The sequence below is a fragment of the Moschus berezovskii genome, chromosome 14 (assembly GCF_049115385.1).
Source record: "Moschus berezovskii isolate FMDL1 chromosome 14, NW_MosBer_1.0, whole genome shotgun sequence".
In the NCBI taxonomy this organism is placed as follows: domain Eukaryota; kingdom Metazoa; phylum Chordata; class Mammalia; order Artiodactyla; family Moschidae; genus Moschus; species Moschus berezovskii.
Window position 1 is genome coordinate 58,449,744 of NC_142473.1, and position 23,052 is coordinate 58,472,795.

At 44.2% G+C, this 23,052-nt stretch overlaps 1 protein-coding gene across 1 annotated transcript in view; it reads right to left on the reverse strand.

Moving 5' to 3' along the window:
• Nucleotides 1–14,841, reverse strand: part of MAP6 (microtubule associated protein 6) — an 80,689-nt gene extending 65,848 nt beyond the window's left edge. The window contains exon 1 of the mRNA XM_055423701.2: nt 12,602–14,841. Within this exon, the coding sequence (XP_055279676.2) occupies nt 12,602–13,986 (1,385 nt within the window). The 5' untranslated portion in view covers nt 13,987–14,841. The remainder of the gene's footprint in view (nt 1–12,601) is intronic.
• Nucleotides 14,842–23,052: the final 8,211 nt, after the last annotated feature.

Genomic DNA, 23,052 nt, shown 5'->3' on the forward strand with positions numbered 1-23,052 from the left:
AGGCTAAGCCGCTGAGACCTTGCCCGGAAGGGATGAGGATCCATGGGGTGCCCAGGACAAGGAGGAGAGAAACCACTCGTCCTTCTGCCACTGCAGAAGATGGTGAAGGAAGAGAGTATGGGTTTAGGAGATTGGGGAACAGATGGCTGCCCTCCCAGGAATGGCGTGTTGAACTGTGGGAACAAGGCAGAGGGGAAGACACAGCTGGAGGCTGGAATGAGGAGAGCCAGGCTCCTGAAACAGCTCAGCCACTGACTGGTGGCCAGTGACCTCAGCCCCCAGACCACCCTGACTCTATCCTTCATCTTTTAAGAGAGAAAGGTTTATCTTAAAAGGCCATGATAAAGTCTAAATTAAAAGGTATGTTAAATCAGTAAGGCATTGTGTGCTCAGGAAATGAGGTTGAGACTTGGTTATGTCTCAATCTGATTTTTTTGCTTTCTGCCACTGACTGTTTTTCTCCCACTATTATGGTTTAATGAGGAACAATTCTTAAGGGCCACTCTAAGATATTCCACAACATGGGCCAGCTTTTTCAAGTCATTGCAGGAAACAGACAGTGACCACAGGAAATAGACAGTGACCACAGGCAACAACACAGGGAAAGGCACTCAGGGTGGGTTTTGTGGTTTGGGTCTTGGGCCCTGCTTTCCCACTGAAAGAATTATACCAGGCTCATTCCTACAAAGCCTCTTCATTCAGTTTGAAAAGAAATACATACCAACGGACTGAGATGGGATCAGAAGGATGGAAAAGAACACTGCTATGCTATACACGTGTGGGTAGCTTTTGCAGGACTACGGTAGGCCCATGCTCTCAGTCTCAGGTGAGAACACAGACACGTATGCTCCTTCCCTGATTGACTCTTCTGCTCATCCCTGAGATGTCGGCGTGGCTGGGCTCTGGCTGCAGCATGTTCTTCTTCTCACCCCCTTTCCCCCCACCCACTCCGACCCCCACATGCTTGACCCTCACTGACAGCTTGATATCCAGATATTTCTTTTCTGTTATGCCTTTTCTCCTGAGCATCAAATGTGTATTTCCATATACTTAGTTTGTAATTTGTTTATTTTTTATTGAGGTATAACAAGCAGAGTAAAGAAAGTCCATAAATCTTAATGGTTCGGATGATGTGGTCGCTGTTGTTTAGTCATTCAGTATCTGACTCTTTTGTGACTCCGTGAACTCTTGCCTGCCATGAGAACTCTCCTCTGTCCATGTTCTTCAGGGGATCTTTCCGACCCAGGGATCAAGCCCTCATCTCCTGCAGGAGCAGGTGGATTCGTTACCACTGAGCCGCCAGAGAAACCCGAGTTCGTGTGTATGGACCCACACAACCACGACCCAGAACAAGATATGGAGCACTTCCAACACCTCGGCCAATTATCCACCCCACCCCCGGAGACTGTCACTGTTCTGACACCCCTCACCGTCAGTTACCTTTGCCTGCTTTGTAATTTTATATAAATGGAATCATTAATAAGTACACTTATATCTGGTTTCTTTCACTCATCATTATGTCTTTGAGATCTATCCATATTATTGAGTATTGCGGTAGTTTTCACATGGCTTTCAACCAAAATCAGTTCTGGCATACACAGGGGGCTTTTGGCAATGTCTAGAAAGGTTTTTGACTGCACAACTCAGAGCTGAGTAACGTGGTGTGGGATGTTACTAGTAAGGAGTGGAAAGAGAGATGTGGAAAGTAAGGAGTTGCCAGGGATATGCCAAACATCGTACAGTGCACAGGACAGCTCCCCACAACAAAGAATTAGCTAGTCCAAAATGTCAGTAGCGCCGAGATTGAGAAACCCTGTGTATTAATTTTCTAATACTGCTGTCACAAATTACCACAAACTGAATGGCTTAAAACCACATGGATGTATTATCTTATAGTTCTGTAGTTAAAGTCAGAAATGGGTCTCACTGGCTAGAATCATGGTGTCAGCAGAAGCAAGGCTTCCTTCTGAAGGCTCTAGGAAGATTCCACTTCCTTGCCTTTTCCAGCTTCTGCGAGGCTGCACATTCCTTGATGCATGTCCCTCTCTGTCTTCAAAGCCAACAATGACTGGCCGGTCTTTATCACACTGCATCACCGTGTGCTGTGATTATAGTGACAAGTTCTGGTGTGAGATTTCTTTTGCTTATAAGAATCCCTGTGATTACAGTGGGCTTGCCTGGGTAATCCAGGATACTCATTCCACCTCATTAATGTCTTAATGACATTTGCGAAGTCCCTTTTGCTGTAAGGACTATGTTATGTTAACATACTCACAGGTTCCAGGAATTAGGATGCAGACATTTTGCGATGGGGGAAGGGGACCATGATTCTGCCTACCTACCTCACCCTGCCAGGTGATAATCCATTGTATAAATACACCATGATGTATCTATGCTATTGTGGATGGACATTTGGGTTAGTTTTACTTTTCAGCTATTATTAAAAAAGCTGCTATACACATTCTTGTACAAGTTTTCTGTACTTACTTCTGTCAGGCACATACTCAAGAGTGCAATTGCTGAGTCATAGAGCAAATGTCTGTTTAATTTGACTAGATAATGCTAAAGAGTTTTATAAGGTGACTGTAGCAGTTTACACCCCTTTCCAGCAGTGTGGATTTCCATTTTCGTTTTCTATTGAATACCTCCATGCAATCCTTCCAAAGACATCTCAAATTTGACTTACCCAAAACTATGCTATCTGGCTGAGTACATGACTATTTCCCCAGACATCCAAGGCATCCAAAGGAAACATCCTAGACTCTTCCCTTTTGCGTTCTGTTGACTTTCACTTAGCCATTGTTGCGTGTATTCTGTACCATCAGTGCTTGTTTAGACCCTTTCCTGGCTGGAGGTCTTCTTCATCTCTTACCTAGACTCCAGCTTCCTTTCTGGACTCTATGCTCCTGGCCTAATTCCCTCTAATCTATCCTTCCCACTGCTACCAAAGTCACCTTTGCTAATATCCAAAACCCAATCCTGCTTCTTCATTTGCTTGTAGGATAAAGGAGCTGGTCCAGCTTGTCTACCTGGTCTACTTCTCACCATTCTATTCTCATCCAGTGAGACCTCTAAGCTCTAATGGCTGACAATTTCTCTTCTGTACTTTTACTCAGACTGATCCCTTCCCCACTGAATGCCTAGTCATCTTTGAAGATTTGGCCTACCAGTTGCTTCTCTACTGAATCCTTTCCCTGATAACCCTCAAATCAAGTAGATTTAACCCTGTCTCCCCTGTGCCCCACCAAACCCTCCATAGGCTTTTGTTAGGGCACTGATAACTTTTCAGCACACCTGTCTCTGCCTAATAAACATAAGCCTTCCAAGAGCAAGGACTACTTTGTCTTCCTATGAATTAACCAGATATAGAGAAGACACTAATCAATATTCGCTGGACTGAAGATGATTTGAGACAATGCAAGTTAATATGACTGTGGAGTAGACATGCTGTGTGTAGACAAAGTGTTGGACAAAGTCTGTGCCTTCAAGTTTTATCACTTAAAGATAGACAAGAGGACTTGTGGGTCCTGAGCTCTAACAGGGAAGTAACAGAACCATTTCTGCAGAGCTGCTACATAGATTACAGCAGAAAATGCATCCAAAGTTTCTAGCAGTCTGCAGGCATATGGGAGGCACTCGATTAAATATTATTATTATTTCTAATGGTGAAAACTAGCATTTTTAGTGAACATCAAGAGAATTTTTAGTTTTCTGGTCAAGGTCCATTTTCAGTTTTCTTCACTTGGCAGAGAATTAGCAGCTCACTTGTCTATGTGTCTGCAACCGACAATCTGAAAAACCAAAGCTGCATTGATCACAGAGATGGCTCTCTTTAGTCTTAGTGGACACGGGATTATTTGAGTTTTATATCTGGGACACTGAGTGGTTCTTTGTGATTATAGATTTAGAACTGTCACTGCCTTGACTGCTTTTCTGAAAGCTCAAAGATGCACTAGATACCTTTTTTTTTTTTTCTAGGAGAGCAACCAGCTATTAATGTGTGTATCTTATCTCCTCTCCTCTCCTCTTTGTGGGTTAGTCTCGGTAACTTTATATCTAACTGTGCAAGGTCAACCAATGATCCAGAAAAATGCTTTGCACACAGTAAATCCTCAGTAAAAATTTCCAGGGTGGCATAAGGTTTTTCTGAGATAGGTACCCAATGTGGTTTCCATGATTAATTTCTCTCCTACTTTTCTTCCCTCCCTTCTGATCAATGGTTTGTCTTTTTCATGGTTATTCCTTCTGCTGTCAGATCCTCAATGCATGTATCCCTCAGGGCTCCGTTCTCTGATGGCTAATTCTCTCTACTTCGTCTCTAGGGTTGATTTCACCTCCTCCCATGTCTTTAATCATTTCCACAGGATGTTTCAAATCACAGCCCTGAACTCTCACTACACTTCAGATCCATTTATTCAGCTGCCCCTTGAAACTTCTTGTCAGATATCTCATAGACAATTCAAATTCTAGATACTAAAAATAAGCTCAACTTCCACTCCTAACTTTTTCTTCTCTACATTCATCATAGAAGTCTAAATAAAAGTCTGTTCCAATGACTAGGACCATTACCAGTTATGCAAGCCAGAAAAATTTACTTTGACCTTATCCTCTTCCTTGCATCTCAACTGACCACTGAGACCTGTTTTTCAGTAACTATATGTACTATGCTTTAAATTTCAAATCCCAAAGCCACAGTCCAGGCTTTATCATTCTCTCTGGATTCCTTCAATAGCCTCTTACTCGCCACCCTTTCTCTCACCTCCCAGGTCACCAGCCAGTGGGACATTTATAAACTTTAAATCATATTCAACTACCATGTAGTTCCTGAGCCTAGATTCTTTCAGTGACTCATTTCTTTAAAAAAGAAAATCCAAACTCCTTAGCCAGGGATATAAAACTGTTCCTAGTATGATTTATCACAGCATAAAAAGTAAAGGAATAGTAAAAATAAGAGGAAAGCTTACTAAAAAGAGTGACGATTAACAAAACCAAAATGTGACTCTGAAAAAAACTAAACAAACCTTAATAAAACAATTATGAAAAAAGAGAGAAGGCACCAATTAATGTTAAGTGTGAAAGAGGATTTAACTGCAGATAAGTAGAGCTGAATATAAAATCCACAAGATAATGCTATGAGGACTCATGTCAATAAATTTAAAAATTATAAAAAAGTGGTCACATTACCTTGAAAAATATAAATTACTAAAATTGGCTCAAGAAGAAATACAAAAGCTGAATAAATGAATCTATTTATTTATTAGATCTATTTATTATAGAATCTATTTATTTATTATTCATTTATTAATAAATGAATCTACTATTAAAGACATCAAATTGGTAGTAAAAAAAATAGTCTATTCACGAAAAAAGATATGATTACAGAGAGCTTTACAGGAGATTCTTATCAGCTATATTTAAGGAGGAACACTTGTTATAAGCATTGGTCCAATAACTGAAAAGGAAAAAATTCTGCCTATCTAATTGTGTAGATATAACCACGATCCCAATATTGCACCAGAGTGATATAAAAAAGAAAAAAGTTTTAGACTAGTTTTACCTATGAATATATGTGCAAACATTTCAAATAAAAAGTAGCTAAAGAATTCAGCATCATAAAATACATTTTTATCAGAGTAAGATTTATCCTAGGAATGAAAAGATGGCTCAACATCAGAAAAATCTATAAACAGACTAAAAATGAAAACCATATGACTTCCTCAGATGAGGGCCCCAAAAATCATTTAATAAAATTCAATACAAATCCATAGTTTTAGAAACCCCTAGAAATTAGTATAGAGACAAGTTTCTTAACCTGATATGATGCTGTCTCCTAATGACACAGTGCAAACCTCATACTTAATGAAAAAACTTTAGGAGCATTCCCATTTGTCTCAGACAAATATGCCCGTTATCACCTACCATCAAAATTATACTGGATATCCCCACCAATGTAATAATATACATACACACAAAAATATATGAATCTCAGAATGAAGATGATAAACCGGCATTTACTAAAAGTATACATTATCTCCACAGATGGCCCAAGAGAATCTAAAATCAAAATTAGAGAGTGGTAAAAAGTTGCTGAATATAATATGAACATATAAAAATTAATACATATGAGCAACAGCAAATTAGAAAGTGTAATAAGATATATGTTGAAAGCAAGAAAGCTAATTTTAAATAGCTCAGAAAAAAATGATAGTATGGTATTAGCTCAGATGAATGGAACAGAACAGAGATCTCAGAAATACTCAAGCATATGCAACCTTATGTGATAAAGAGATAGCAGTGGGGATATTAATGCAGAAACAAACTTTTAAATAGTGTATTGGAATAAATGACTTTCCATATGGGAAAAGGAAAATTAGATCCCTACTTCATTCCATTCATAAAGTTAAATCTAATTATGTTATTAGAGGCTTAAATATAGAAAAATAAAACTTAAAAACTATTTTGTATGTGTGTATGTTGTTTAGTGGCTAAGTAGTGTTCGACTTTTTTGCAACCCCATGGACCATAGCCTGCCAGGCTCGTCTGCCCATGGGATTTCCCAGGCAAGAATACTGGAGTGGGTTGCCATTTCCTTCTCTAGGGGGTCTTCCTGATCCAGGGATCAAATCTGAGTTTACTGCTTGGCAGGCGGATTCTTTACTATTGAGCCACCAGGGAAGCCGTGTGTGTGGACATGTGTGACTTTTGCAGAGAAAATTACAAAATGTAAGTGAAGGACAAAAAGACAAATAAATGGCAAACAATACCATATTTGTGTATGGGAAAACACAGTACCTTAAAGATAGCAGATCTTCTCAAGCAGCGTTTTCCCAAGTAAAGCCTGAAATTCACTTGCATCAGAATTACCTAGAGTGCAGGACTTCCCTGGTGATCCAATGGTTAAGAATCCACCTTGCAATGCAGGAGATGTGGGTTTGATCCCTGGGCAGAGAATTAAAATCCTACGTGCCTGTGAACTGCAATGAAGATCCCGCATGCCGCAGCTATGACCCCACACAGCCAAATAAGTAAATATTTAAAAAAATTACCTAGAGTGCGTGTTAAAATATAGATTCTTAGGCTCCATTTTAAACCTGCTGAATCAGCATGTCAGGAATCTGCATTTTAGGAAGCTCTCCAGATGATTCTCTTGTGAACTAAATTGTGAGAAACTCTGCCTTAAGGGAAGGGGGTATAACCTGAATTGCACGTGAGAATTATCCGGGGGCAGTTTTAAAAGACTCACATGCACACTTCATACCCCAGACCCATTAAATCAGAATATCTGGTAAGGCAGTTATGTAACAGCATTTTTTTTGGCTGTGCTGCAGGGGATGAGGGACCTTAGTTGCCGACCAGGGTTCGAACCCTCACCCTGCCTCCCCTACAGTGAAAGCACAGAGTCTTAACCACTGGACTGCCAGGGAAGCCCTTGCAACAGCATTTTTAAGGTTCACCAGTGATTCCATTGTACAGCTCAGATCGAGGGCCTCCCTGGTGAAGGTGCACCTAGAATCAAGTCTGTAAGGTTTGCTGCCCTTCCGCATGTGAACATGTCTTCTAGTGCTAACCGAGTGGGAATCCCACTTTATTTTGATTAAGGAAAACACAATTTCTTTACATAAGGGTTATCACCTTTTGGTGTCCTGAGATTCCTGTCTGATACATAGCAGGGACTTGGTGGTCATTTTCCAAAATTAATTCAGCTAAATGAAACAGAGTGAAATGAATCAATATGTAAGTGGATAAATTCTTCACCAAACTCTAAAAAGTCCACTAGATTCAACAAACTTATATGGTAACTGCACAATGTTAAGCTGTGAGAGATACAGAGATGAACAAAATACAGCCCCCTCTTTAAGTGTTCCTATCTGGTAGGGGAGGCAGATAGAGACAAAAGTATCCTCCAATCAAGCAGACAATGAGAAGTGCACAAAATACAAAAAGGAAATGAGAGAAAAATTAGTCCTTCGTGGCAGGACCTAGAAGGCATTGTTGAAAGCTAGTATCTGAGATTGGCCTTGAAGAGTTGCTGGGATTTAGTCAGGAAGATACTAGAGAAATAGGCAGTTGCCTGTAGGCATAGGGCAGTTCTGTATTGTTGCTGCTTAGTAGCTTAGCTGTGTCCAACTCTCTTACGAACCCATGGACTGTAGCCCACCAGGCTCCTCTGTCCCTGGGATTTCTCAGGCAAGAATACTGGAGTGGGTTGCTGCGTTCTTCTGCAGGGGATCTTCCCGATCCAGGGATCAAACCTGCATCTCCTGAATTGCAGGCGGATTCTTTACCACTGAGCCACCTGGGAAGCCCAGGGCAGTTCTGAATAGCATAGCCATGTCAGATGGACCTTTCTCTAACCTTTATGGAAAACTGTGGGGATAGTAAAGGCTCCTTTTCTTTCTGATTTCCCTGTTACCGCTCTCATTTTTCAAGTACTATTTTGCCTCTGGTTTATTAATTCTACCTCCTGGTGCCCCAGCTGATTCTTTCAGGAAAAGTTGCTTATTAACATTTCTATGGGGAGCACCTGCTGCCCCATCTATCACTCTTAACTAATGGCTGGGACAACGGGGTTGGCTGAGAGAGGAATTTTAACCTCCTCCTATGACTTGTCTATTTTCTGATTGAGAATGCTAGGTCTAAAGTCACAGATAGCTGCCCAGTGAGATCATCCTTAACATTAAAATGAAAATAGAGACATGTTTCTCAATTTTTATAATATCATTTATGTAATAGGAATGTAGTGCAAATCAATTTCATGATTACAAATAATTCTAAAGATACTTCATATACCACTTGAATACAAAAATACCTGGCTAGTATGGATAAGCTATGAATTAGAACTGTTGATCAGGGACGATTTCTCAAAACCACAGCATCAAAGGACATTTGATGCTAACTACTGATTGTATGGAGAAGGCAATGGCAAGCCACGCCAGTACTCTTGCCTGGAGAATCGCATGGACGGAGGAGCCTGGTGGGCTGCAGTCCATGAGGTCGCTACTAGTCGGACACGACTGAGCGACTTCACTTTCACTTTTCACTTTCACACATTGGAGCAGGAAATGGCAACCCACTCCGGTGTTCTTGCCTGGAGAATCCCAGGGACGGCGGAGCCTGGTCGGCTGCCGTCTATGGGGTCGCACAGAGTCGGACACGACTGAAGCGACTTAGCAGCAGCAGCAGCAGCAACTGATTGTATATTGTACGGGAAAACCAAATAGCATGTATTGATATATGACTCTGGATGAATATACATTTTATATTACATACCAATATATTAACTTGATGGATTGTGTATCCTTTCTCTAGTTAAGCAAACGACTCACATTGATGTTATATGACTGATGTCATTTGTAAAGTCCATAAGATGAACCAGTCACCATGGTATAAACTACCATTATTTATGTAGAATGACAGAAGAAATGGATTTGTCAATCAAATTATTGGTAAAATGGAGCCCATTTTGGCTTCTAAGTTGATGTTAAGACACACAGCATACTTAAATTCAAGAGATACTCAAAATCCTAGCAAGGAAAAGGATGTGAGAGAATAAAGAAGAAAAAAATCAAGTTTACAGATAAGCCTATAATTTCCAGACATTTTTTTCTTTATTGTACATTTACTTCATTATCTTATTTCTTCATATCTGCTTTTACCCAAAGTGCATTTCCTTATTATTAGTTAATTTTTCTTCTGGAACAAAAATAATATTAAATTTTACATTAAATTTGTCATGCACTTAAATTGTCCATTAGAGAAATTGATGTTTCTTAGCAACACTTATTCTCTTAATGCGTCCAAACCCTTCTGATTACACAGCAAAATGAAACTACTGACCCTAAAGTCATATGCATAATTAAATTTTACAGAAGACTCAAAGTATAAAAAAATTTTTTTGAGGTATGCAGAGATTTTTCTGGACAGGTTGATGAAATTCTGATAGCTATGAAAAACCATTCTTAACAGCTGCAAGAGCATAGTTCCCCTATTCAATCCAATCACTTCCAGGATGTATGTAATTCTAACTAGCAGTATGACAGCTTACTGCACAGTTAAGGTATTGTTTAGGAGGAAGAGGCTATACAGAACAAAGGTACATCCCAAAATATTTGGAGTGAATTGTCTGAAGGGTGTTTTTTTTAAATTTATCTTTAATTGGAGGATAATTGCTTTACAATGTTGAGTTGGCTTCTTCTGTACAACAGCGTGAAACAGCTGTAAGTATACATATACACCTTTCCTCTTGAGCCTCCCCCCACCACCCTATGAAGGGTGGTTTATACCCTGACTGTCTGGCCAATTGCTGATGGACAAAGCAAGTCCTACTGACCTGGAAACATAAACTGAGTAGGATCATCAAATGAAATTTGAGAGTCTAGATCTCTCTTGATTGGTATTGACTATATTGAGGTGCTCATGCTCAGTTGCTCAGTTGTGTCCCACTCTTTGTGATCCCATGGATTGTAGCCTGTCAGGCTCCTCTGTCCATGGAACTTTCCAGGCAAGAGTACTGGAGTGGGTTTCTGTTTCCTACTCCAGTATTGAGGTGAGGAGAGGATGATTCTGTCTGGTAGGTGGTAAGTTTCCACCTGCCTCAGGGTGGTAGATTGGGAGTATGATGATGAAGAGGTCAGTCCAGAAAACTGATGTTAGGCCAGTCTTAGGGTTCTTAGGGAACAAAGAAGAGCCTTATAAACAAGAAAGCCATGGCAGAGTCACAAAACTGTATCTTGACTTTGCTTTTGTATTCCCCTTGCTTATTCGTTTCCTTTCTTTTCTTTTAGATCCTCCTTGGTAACAGCATAAAGATTTTGTGAACATTCCACTTTCTTATAGCTAGAGCCAAGGGAAAAGATCTGTGTCCTTGCCCAGAGCTTTAAAAGGAAGTGGTGTACTCCTAGGTGACCAGTATGATCATGATACTGGTAAATGAGGAGAGAAATGCCAGGTGGGAGGTAGAATTCAAGAGGAAGGAATAGGGGCCAATTGATAAGCTGCCCCTTTTAACTGTGAAATGCTTTCCAGAGGCAAAACCGGGGAGGGGTCTTAACAAAAGACCTTGTCTATCAATGCTGTTCTTTCCTCAGCATAAGAGGGAGTGTCTGTCATATTCACTGGAGAGGGACATCAGTGTGATGAGACTACATATAAGGTCCTGGCAAAAGACACTAACTCTGCAGTCCTCCTGTCCACACCCTTCTGCAGGAAGGAGGTCGCTGGCTGTGGCATTATGAAGGACCCCATAAGTCACATTTTGCACACTTCTTGCCTGGAGAATCCGAGGGACGGGGGATCCTGGTGGGCTGCCGTCTATGGGGTTGCACAGGGTTGGACACGACTGAAGCGACTTAGCAGCAGCAGCAGCAGCTCAATCACTCATCATGAACATCTACTTCCCCGGAGACCCCAAGCCCAATGCCACGTATTCAGAGTCAACAGTAATCTGTTAGCTAATTGTTTTGGTTTGAAGTATAAGGGCAGGACTGAAAGCTAAGCATTCAGAAATATATATTAAAGGGAGAAAGGGTGAGAAAGCAGACTGGAAGGGCTGAGGCTGCAGCAGAGGGAGAATTCCAGAAAGAAAGAGAGTGAATGAAGATGCTCGGGTTTGAAGGCATTCATTTAAAGGGAATTTAAATGTGCTGAAGAGGGGGTTCCTGATGGTAACAGGATGAGAACTACATCTGGTGAATAAAAAGGAATAAGGGAGAAGGCTGGAAGTATCTTGGACATGGAAATCAAAATAATGAGAAGGTCGGAAAGGAACCAAGATGTACTAATTACCTACCATGTGCCAGGCATAATTCTTCTGAATCATCTCATTTAATCTTCAAAATGTCTAGCACAGTGCTCAGCATATAATAGGTGCTCAAAAATAAGTTGAGTATTTAATATTAAATCAGTACATGAGCAGACAATCTAAGAGAAGAATCTGTTATCCATCACATCTTACAGATAAGAACCCAAGGCCAAGAAAGGTTAAGAAACTTGCCCAGTGTTTCACAAATAGAAGCATAAAGCAATCTGCCTTCAAAACCTAGGGGACTGAAGGAGGAGGGTGCTCTCTAAGCGTCTGGCAGGGAATCTTGAAAAGGGTGTGGTGCTTGGGTGTCTGCCAAGGGCTGAGATGGAGGGAAGAAGGAAGGGCTGGGTGAACCAGGCTAGGGAGGTGGGGAAGGGGTAGAGATCACTCTATCTTGGGGGGGGTCTGCCCTGCAGAAAGGCACCAAGACTCTTTGGCGTCAGCTGAGCCGGCAAAGGGTAGCACCCAGGCTAATGAAGCCGGTGGCTTGGGTGGGGCAGAATGGATGCAAAGCCAGTGAAGAGACTGCAACGGTCTCTGTTGGGCAGGCAGGGACTTGGGGTGGGCGGGGATGGGGAAAAGATGGCTGAAGTGGTTAGTGAAAGACTTCAACAAGATGGGATGGATAACAGCTTTCACAGAAGGGTCAAAGAGCAGTCGGCCAGGAGAGGGGGCAAGGAGGGGTGTGTGTTCTGGAATGGGAGGGGGAGGCTGCCAGGGAAGCCTGCGATGCGGAGAATCTATGGGAGAGGGTAAGGATGACTAGCCCCGAGGCCTGAACTGTGGGCCGCATCTCACCTGTAGGAGCTGCTCACTGCACTCGCCACCTCCTCGCGGATTTGCCTGTTGAGCGCGTCGGCCGCCGCACGCCCTCTGCTCGCCTCAGGGCCAGTGGCCTGGACCTGGTCCTGGGCCGAGGGCAGCGGCGTCTGCTCCTGCCCCAGCCCCTCGGTGCGACGCACCATCCAGGCCGGCCCGGGCTTCTTGCGAGTGTCGCGCTCATCGGCACCGGACGCTTTTCCAGCCGCAAGGACACCTGTTCCGCCAGGGGCCGCCTCCTGCTCCGGGGCCTCGGCGGCCTGCACAAGCCAGCGCTCCTGGCTCTGCGACACCTCGGCGCGCCGTACCATCCAGGCGGGCCCGGGTTTCTTGCGAGTGTCGCGCTCATCGGCACCGGACGCTTTTCCAGCTGCAAGGACACCTGTTCCGCCAGGGGCCGCCTCCTGCTCCGGGGCTTCAGCGGCCTGCCCCAGCCAGTGCTCCTGGCTCTGAGGCACCTCGGCGCGCCGCACCATCCAGGAGGGCCCGGGTTTCTTGCGAGTGTCGCGCTCATCGGCACCGGACGCTTTTCCAGCTGCAAGGACACCTACTCCGCTAGGGGCCGCCTCCTGCTCCGGGGCCTCGGCGGCCTGCACCAGCCAGCGCTCCTGGCTCTGCGACACCTCGGCGCGCCGCACCATCCAGGCGGGCCCGGGTTTCTTGCGAGTGTCGCGTTCATCTGCACCAGACGCTTTTCCAGCCGCAAGGACACCTGCTCCGCCAGGGGCCGCCTCCTGCTCCGAGGCCTCGGCGGCCTGTACCGGCCAGCGCTCCTGGCTCTGCGGTCGGCGCTGGGGGGCACGGAGCGCAGGCGCTGCCGCCTGGGAAGAAGTGGCGATCTGCACGGGCTTGGGGATCCACGGGTGGTCCCCGCGGCGCGGCAGCGGCCAGGCGCGAAAGTCCTTCTGGTACTGGGTCTCGCGCTCAAAGGGCGCGTCCGAAGGCTGGTATTCGCTGCGCGGCCGGCAGCTCGGCTCGGGCCGCTGCACCTTCCAGGCGCGGTAGTCCTGCCGCATCACCGAGTCCGCGGGACCCGCGCTGGAGGTGGAGCCGGAGCCAGAGGCTGGGCCCGGTCCGCTCCGGCCAGAGGAGGCCCCAGCCTCTCGTTCTCCGCTAGGCCCAGGCGCCGGCCCTGTTGCCCGGGCAACCGCATCCCCGTCGCCCTGGGCCGGCTGTGTTTCTATGGCGACCGTGCGCGCCGAGGGGGGCGCGGGCGCCGGCTGCTGGTGCGACGGCGGGGCACCCGGGTGCTCGGTGGCCTCCGAGTACTTGGTGAAAACCAGCGGCACGGCGATGTCCGCCTTGTCCAGCTGGTTCCAGAAGCGGGCGATGCAGCAGGCGCGCGTGATGCACGGCCACGCCATGGTGCTCGCTGTAGAGCTCGCCCTCCTTCTTGCTGGATTCTAAAGCAAGTTCCTAATCTTCCTCAGTCCCCTCGACCGGCCAGTCTGGTTCCCACCTTGTTTTCCTTGGTGGCCTAAGCTACCGCGCTCTCCTATCTCAGAGAGCAGCCGGGAAGGTCGGGCTGACAGAGCTATCACTGAGATAAAAGTCGGTAAAGTCCTTCGATACCTTGCTATAAACGCCTCCTGGAGCCGCCGCACAGGTCTCGGGAGCGCGTTCTGCTGCGGGCACCGCAGCAGGAGACACGGCGACCTGGGTCGCCGGGCGAGGGCGTCTGGGACGCGCCCCTCCCTGCGGCTGCGGCGGCGCTCAGACCCCGGCCAAGCGAGGCGACGCGAGGCGAGGTGGCTGCTGCAGGCTTAAGCCATGGCGCAGAGGAAGGGCCGGGCAGTGCGGTCGCAGGGTCGCGAACCAAGTTCTCTCTTCTTCCCGCCGGCGTCCAGTCTCAGCTAGCCACCTAGCAGGGCTCGGAGGCGATCACCACTCGAGGAGACGGAGCATTGCTGCCGCCGCCGCCGCTCCCAAGGATGCTGCAGCCGCCGCCGCCGTCGCCGCTGCCGTCTCTGCTGCAGGGAAGCGGCCCCACCCTTTTCTGCCGTTCAGCAGAGGGGGGAAAATCCAGGAAAGACGCTGAGAGAAAGGGCGCTGCAGGAAAAAAAATCACCTGCTGTCGTCAGCGAGCGCTGCTGGGAGCTCGCCTTCCCTGTTTCCCCTCCCTCTGATCTGGCAGCTCCTCCCTCTTCAGCTCCTAGGCAACCACAGAATCTGGGGCCTAGGTGGGTTCAAGTCCTAGGCTCCTTATGACTTGCAGTCTTTATTCTGGTTGCTTCCGGATTGGGAGCCTCAGACTCCTTTTTTGTGAAATAGGGTTAAACATGGGGGAAGGAGGGAGATTCAATTTAAAATGACGGAGGAAACCCCTAGTGAAATGTCTGTCCCAGAATATATGGTGTTTTTTTTTTTTTTTTTTTTTAAAGGAGCTCCTGTTATTGGCCAAAGTCTATGGCCTGGTTTTGAACCCCTTTCACTGGCTTCTGACCTAAGCACTTGTCAGTCTTATGCACAGGCTTTACTCATATGTGGAGACAAGAAACTGCAGGCTGATGGTACCTCAGCTGTTCTCTTTCTGGGGGACCCTTTGTAGAGAGGGATGTCTTAGAATGTCCCAAGAACTACCGAGTCCATGTTCAGCCCAGGGGCCACACAGGAAGAGAGGAAGTGAGAAGAAAATTCTCAAAACGGGCCTAAGTAGGGAGGTTGGGGTGGGTGGGAAACAGCCAGATAGTATCCTGGGAAAGGGTAGGGCCTGACATGCAGTGGCTTTCTGCCATGTTCCTGACCCGTGGCGTTTGCTCTTCTTCTATCTGGGAGGCATAAAAACTTTGGACTCAGATGTTCCTGCTTTTTGCTTGGACACTTACTACCTGTGTCACTTGGACAAGTTGAGTCATCCCTGAGCTGCAGTCTCTTTACCTGGAGGAAATTAGAGTTACCTCATAGTGGTTTTGGGAAGATAGTTAGGACTCAGAGCAGAAGCTTTGAGTCAAATCAGATCCCAGAGGATTCAAATTCTGGCTTTTGCATGCCTTAGCTCATGGCCATGGGCATGACATTACTGCAAGTTTCTGACCTTTAGTTTCATGCATAAATGAGGGTGCCAGTTCTCAACTCACAGGGTTGCTCTGAGAATTAAAATGATAATCACTAAAAAACCTTGCCACAACATCTGGAATATAGCAATAGTTCAGTAAATGGTAGCTATTAGTATTCATAGAACCCACCCGGGGAAACCCAGAGGTGGAGCTTCCCAAGCAGGCCAGCCTCTTGGACACCTTCTCCAGCAAGACTTCTTGTTCTTCCAAGTGTCTCCTTTTGGTATCTCCTTGCACTGTCTTCCACTTCTGACTCCTAGCTACATTCACTGGCCTAAAGCTCTGTTTCTCTTCAATACAGCCAGAGTTTTCAGCATCAGTTAAGTTAGGGGGCATTGATATCTAAGGGGAGAAAAGTAATTTTTGTGTTTAGATTGGGAATTGATTTCAAAATATAGCTCTTTTTAAACCTTAGAATCAAACACAATGAGAAGATAGCTCTGACTAGTCAATTAAATGCTGAACTTCCTCCTATGTGGGTCTTTGCCTATTGGTAACTTGATTTGAGTTCCACAAATAAAATGATGCCTGGCACTGTTTTCCAGTCATTAGGAGATATATTTCTATAAACAAAATAATCTGGTCTTGCCCTTCCTCTCCCCAGTTCTGGAACTCCCTGGGATTAGGCTTCTGTCTTTCCAATAACAATTTCCAAAGATAAAAAGATGGACTAGCAATCGGAGTTGGAAATCATTAAGAGTCATTGAGAATTTACCCTTCCTTAATTTAGATGCCCACTCTGTGCCTTGGGCACTATGGAACACAGATGGATTCTAGCTCTAGGTCAGCCCTCGATTACAGGGGTGTATTATGAAAGGACTGATATGTAAATAATTAGCAAATAGTATTGTCAGCATAACAGAGGTTCATTCACAAGGTGCTGAATGAATGACTAATGATGGCTGAACAGAAACTCTCCTAGTCAAGGTGTAAGCATTGATAAGAATGCTCCAGGCAACTTCTTTAAGGAGCTTCCCTGGTGACTCAGGTGATAAAGAATCTGCCTGCAATGCAGGAGACCCAGGTTCAATCCCTGGGTTGGGAAGATACCCTGGAGAAGGGAATGGCAATCCACTTCAGTATTCTTGCCTGGAAAATTCCATGGACAGAGGAGCCTGGTGGGCTACAGTCCATGGTGTTGCAGAGAGTCAGACACAACTAAGTGACTTTCACTTTTCACTTCAGGCAACTTCATCATCAGTATCACCTTCCACATTCATTCATTTAGATTTTTAAAATACATTCAACTGTATAATCTCCTTAAACCATCTAATGGCCCAATGGGATAATCAAGTCTAATGGTTATCTGTTACATGGATTGCTTAGCATCAATTCTGATGATAACAACACCTCATTGGTTGACTTTGGATATGCCTCTTTTCTAGTTTCAGTCCATATGATTTGGGTGGGGATGCTTTTGAACTGTCGGAGAAGGCAATGGCAAGCCACTCCAGTACTCTTGCCTAGAAAATCCCATGGATGGAGGAGCCTGGTAGGCTGCAGCCCGTGGGGTTGCTAAGGGTCGGACACGACTGAGCGACTTCACTTTCACTTTTCACTTTCCACTTTTACACACTGGAGAAGGAAATGGCAACCCACTCCAGTGTTCTTGCCTGGAGAATCCCAGGGACAGGGGAGCCTGGTGGGCTTCTGTCTATGGGGTCACACAGAGTTGGACACGACTGAAGTGACTTAGCAGCAGCAGCAGCAGCTTTTGAACTGTGGTGCTGGAGAAGACTCTTGAGAGTCCCTTGGACTGCAAGGAGATCCAACCAGTCCATTCTAAGGGAGATCTATCCTGGGTGTTCATTGGAAGGACTGATGCTAAAGCTGAAACTGCAATACTTTGGCCACCTCATGCGACGAGTTGACTCACTGGAAAAGACTCTGATGCTGGGAAAGGTTGGGGGCGGGAGGAGAAGGGGACAACAGAGAATGAGATGGCTGGATGGCATCACCGACTCTGTGGACATGAGTTTGAGTGAACTCCGGGAGTTGGTGATGGACAGGGGGGCCTGGCGTGCTGTGATTCATGGGGTCGCGGAGAGTCGGACACGACTGAGCGACTGAACTGAACTGAACTGAACCTTACTCAGCCCACCTTTCAGAGGTGACTCTGTGACCCACACCCGTTTACTAGTCCCTGCATCATTCTGGCCAAAGTGACTACTTAGTGTCTGACACATGATCCATATTAGACTAACTGGAGGAAATCCTAGACATTAGCTGAAACCACCTATAAAGAGCCACTCTCTTTTTCACTGAATTGCTACTTGGGAGACCGTGAGGCTACTGACCGTCTTTGCCATCACTGGGGGAGGCTGCCTGCCTAAGGCTGAAGCAAACAGAGAAAATCAGAAGAGGTTGCAGGATTCTGATGACGTCAACGAAAAACTGAAAATTTCCCCCTGCACTCATTCTCTGCCTATGTTCCTTCTAGTAGCAGAAACCTCCATGTTTTAGTTGGGCTCTTGTTTACCCAAAGCAGAGGCATTTTCCAACTTCCTTACAGCAAAGAGCAATTGTGTGTACTTCCAGGCCACTTCCTTAAGGTAGTTGTTTGGGTTCAACTTCATCTTTCTCCTTCCCATAGCATAGAATTTGGACATGGCAGATGTAAATTATCACCGGCATTAAGGGATAAGAAAGTTCTGGTGCCGGGATTTAGCCCTGGGTCTGGGAGGATAGAGAACAAAATAGAGGAAACTTGTCTTGGGTGATCTCCTAGAACTGAGCTCTCTCAGCAACCTTGGGCCACCTGCCTGCTTCTGCCCTGTCATGTGAGTAAGAAATACACTTCTACACTTCTGTTGTCTGAACCACTGCTCTGGGGTCTCTTTAGCTTTTTCGTCATTCAAGCATGTGGATCTTGTCATGCTTGAACTAATATGAGGTGCATGAAAACAGTGTGAAACTAAGATACATGGGAGAGGATGATCAGAGTTAAAGTATTCCAAAGTCCTTATTTGTTTGTGAGGTAGAGACATATTGATTCATTTATTAACCTAAAATATTTGTTAACTTAAAAATGCACATGGAAGGAAAGAAAAGCAGATATAGAAAACTTTACTAAGGCCTGCAAAAGGGCAAAACTAAGCAAAGAAAGAGTTGGACTGTGAAGAAAGCTGATCGCTGAAGAATTGATGCTTTTGAACTGCGGTGTTGGAGAAGACTCTTGAGAGTCCCTTGGACTGCAAGGAGATCCAACCAGTTCATTCTAAAGGAGATCAGTCCTGGGTGTTCATTGGCAGGACTGATGCTAAAGCTGAAACTCCAATACTTTGGCCACCTCATGCGACGAGTTGACTCACTGGAAAAGACTCTGATGCTGGGAGGGATTGGGGGTTGGAGGAGAAGGGGACGACAGAGGATGAGATGGCTGGATGGCATCACCGACTCTATGGACATGAGTCTGAGTGAACTCCAGGAGTTGGTGATGGACAGGGAGGCCTGGCGTGCTGTGATACATGGGATCACAAAGAGTCGGACACGACTGAGCGACTGAACTGCACTGAAGCAAAGAAAATATATAGAAAATAGAATATAAGGTGGTGGGAATATTTCCAAGTATATCAGTGACTGAAGTAAATGCACATGATCTAAATTTTCCATAAGGACTTCCCTGGCAGTCTGCTGGTTAAGAATCAACTTGCTGGGGCTTCCCTTGTGGTCCAGTGGTTAAGACTCTGAGCTCTCAATGCAGGGGGCCTGGGTTCGATCACTGGTCAGGGAACTAGATCTCACATGTAGCAACTAAAAATCCCATGTGCTGCAACTAAGACCTGGGGCAGCCAAATAAATAAAAATCGGTATTAAAAAAAAAAGAATCTGCTTGCCAGTGCAGAGGACATGGGTTCGATCCCTGGTCCAAGAAGATTCCACCTGCCTCAGGGCAACTAAGTCCACACGCCACAACTACTGAGCCCATGCTTTGCCACAAGAGAAGTCACTACTGAGAGCAGCCCCCGCTTGCTACAACTAGAGAAAATCTGCACACAGTAACAAAGACCCACTCAGCCAAAACAAACAAAAAACAAAAATTAAAACAACAACAGAAAACAACAAAACTTTCCAGTTAAAAGACTGAGAATGTCAGATTGGAGAAAAACACAAGACAAAGCAAAATGCAGCTCTACATTGTATGTAGGAAACATATTCAGAACAATGACACATAAACGTGAACAGAGAGTGACAGAAAAAGATGTAGTAGGTAAATACTAATCAAAAGAAAGTTGATACCATTATATTAATATCAAACAAAATGACCGTAAAACAAAAAGCATTATTGGGGATACAAATGAATGGTCATCATATAAAAATAGAAGAAACAATTCACCGGAAATATATGACATAGTTTGTATCTAACAATATACCCTTCAAAATATATATAGCAAAACTTGGTAGAATTTATTATTTATTTATTTAGGCTATGCTGGGTCTTCATTACTGCACAAGGGCTTTCATCTAGCTTCAGCCAGCTGGGGCTATTCGTTGTGGTGGACAGATTTCTCCTGTTGCAGAGCCCAGGCTCTAGGCTCACAGGCTTCGGTAGTTGCAGCTCGTGAACTCTATAGCTTGGGCTCAGTAGTTGCGTCGCTTGTGCTTAGTTGCTCCGAGGCATGTGGAATCGTCCCAGATCAGAGATTGAACCAGTGTTCCCTGCATTGGCAGGTGAATTCTTATCTACTGTACCACCAGGGAAGTCCCAAAACTGGGTAGAATTTTAAGAAAAAAATGCACAACTTCATAATTATAAAAAGGAGATTAAAAATTAATAACTAAGTAACTGGTAACAAACATAAAACAATCAGAATGTAGAAGATTTAACAGTTAATAAGCTTGATCTGATGATTCTTGCATTCAACAATTAGAGAAAACACATTTTTCAAACTTACATGATATATATATATATCTAATTTGACCATACAGTAAGCTGAAAAACTAACATAAACAAGTACCAATGATTCATGCAAATCACTTTTTCTGATGATGGTACAAAGGTAAAAAGCATTTCTAAACATGTGGAGGTACTTCCACATGTTTAGAAATTAAATAACAAAAATACTTCTAAATAACCCATGGGTTTAAAAAGAAATTATAATGGATACTAGAAATATTCAGTGCTGAAAGAAAATGAAACCATTATCCATCAAAGTTTATAGGATGTAGCTAAAAACAATATTCACAGGAAACTTATAACCTAAATACATACTTCAGAAACAAAGAAAGATAAAGAATACTCTAGTGATTAGACTTAAAAAATTAGAGATAGTCCAGAGCAAACCTAAAGGAAGTAGAAGGGGAAAAAATAAAGTAATAAGATAGATAATACATATAAAATAACCATACACTAGAGACTTTAAAAAAAGAAAAATCTAAAAGCTGCTTCTTTAAAATAAACAAGTCTCTGACAGATTGATCCAGAAACAAAAATTGCACAGCAGCAATTTCAGGATAGTAAGAGGGACAATTGTAGATACAGCAGAGATTTAAAGACTCTTTGGCAAACACTAGCAATTACTGTCTTCTGATAAATTTATAAGCCTTGTGTGGTAAGAGCCTCCAAGATGGCCCACAATAACCTTGACCCTCTGGAAGGCATAGCTCTGTCTAGTCCTCTACCACACTGCCTAGAGCTGGCCCATGCAGCCAATAGGATACCGTGAAAAAGATGGTGTGTGAGTTTCAAAGCCAGGTCAGAAAAGACGTTGTGGTTTCATCTTGATCTCCCTTGGATCACCCACCCTAGGGAAGCCAGCCACCATATTGGGAGGATATTCAGGCAAGCTCAGCTCCAAATGATGAGGAACTGAGGCCTCCTGCTCTCAGCCATGTGAGTGACCCAAATTAGAAGTGGATCCTCCAGCTCCAGTCAAACCGTCAAATGATAGCAGCTCTGGCTGACATCATGACTGTATCTTCACATAAGACCATGACGCAGAATTACCTGGCTAGTCATTCCTAAAGTCCTGACCCACAGAAATTATATGAAGTAATATATATTGATTGCTATTTAAAGTGCTAAGTGTAAGGGTAATTAAAAAAAATTTAAATGAACTTTATATACTTATGTATATATTTATTTTAAATATATTTATTTCTTAGAGCTGTTTTAGGTTCACAGCAAAATTGAGCATACAATACACTGAATTTTCATATACTCCAGTCAGCCCCCAAGCTCATACAGCCTCCCCAACTACTAACATCCTGCACCAGAGAGTATATTCATTATACTCAATGAACCTACATTGACATAATCGTCATTCAGAATTCACAGTCTACATTAGGGTTCACTCTTAGAGTGTTTTACACTGTATGGGTTTTGACAAATGTTTGACATGTAACTACCACCATGGTATCCTACAGAATAATTCCACTACCTTAAAAATCCTCTGTTCTGCAGATTCATCCCTCCCTTCCCCCTTGCTCCTGGCAGTCAATGAACTTTTACTGTCTCCGTATAGTAGTGTGTTAGTCGCTCAGTCGTGTCCGACTCTTTGCGGCCCCATGGACCGTAGCCCGCCAGGCTCCTCTGTCCGTGGAATTCTTCAGGCAAGAGTACTCGAGTGAGTTGCCATTTCCTTCTCCAGGGGATCTTCCTGACCCAGGGATTGAAACTCCCCTGCATTGCATGCAGATGCTCATCGTCTGAGCCGCCAGGGCTTCCCTACTGTCTCCTTAGTCTTGCCTTTTTCAGAATATTATACAGTTGGAATTATTCAGAACGTACCCTTTTCAGATTGGCTTTTTTTCACTGAGTAATAGGCATTTAAGGTTCATTCATGTCTTCTTAGATTGATATTTCATTTCTTATTAGCACTAAATAATATTTCATTGTTTGGACACACCGCAGTTCATTTAGTCATTCATCTACTGAAGAATATCATGGTTGCTTCCAAATCTTAGCAAGTATAAATAACATTTCTATCAATATTCATGTGCAAGTTTTTGAATGAATATACATTTTCAATTCATTTGAGTAAATACAGCATGGTTACTGCGTAGTAGAAAAGTATATTTAGTTTTATGGAAAGTGCTTGTCTTCCACAGCGACTGTGGAAGACATTTTACATTCCCGACAGGAATGAATGAGAACTCCTATAGCTCCACATCCTTTCCAGCATTTGGGACATCAGTGTTCTGGATTACGGCCTTCTTAATGGTTGTGCAGTGGTGTCTCATTGTCTTACTTTGCCTTTCCCGAATGAGAACTGAACTGAACTGAACGAGATATGACGTGGAACACCTTGCTATCTGCTGATTTGCCATCTACAGGTCTGCTCTGCGGAGGCGTCTGCTCTGTTTGCCTCCTTCTTAATCAGGTTGTTTGTTTTCTTATTGCTGAGTGTCAAGTTTCTGTACATTTTGGATAAT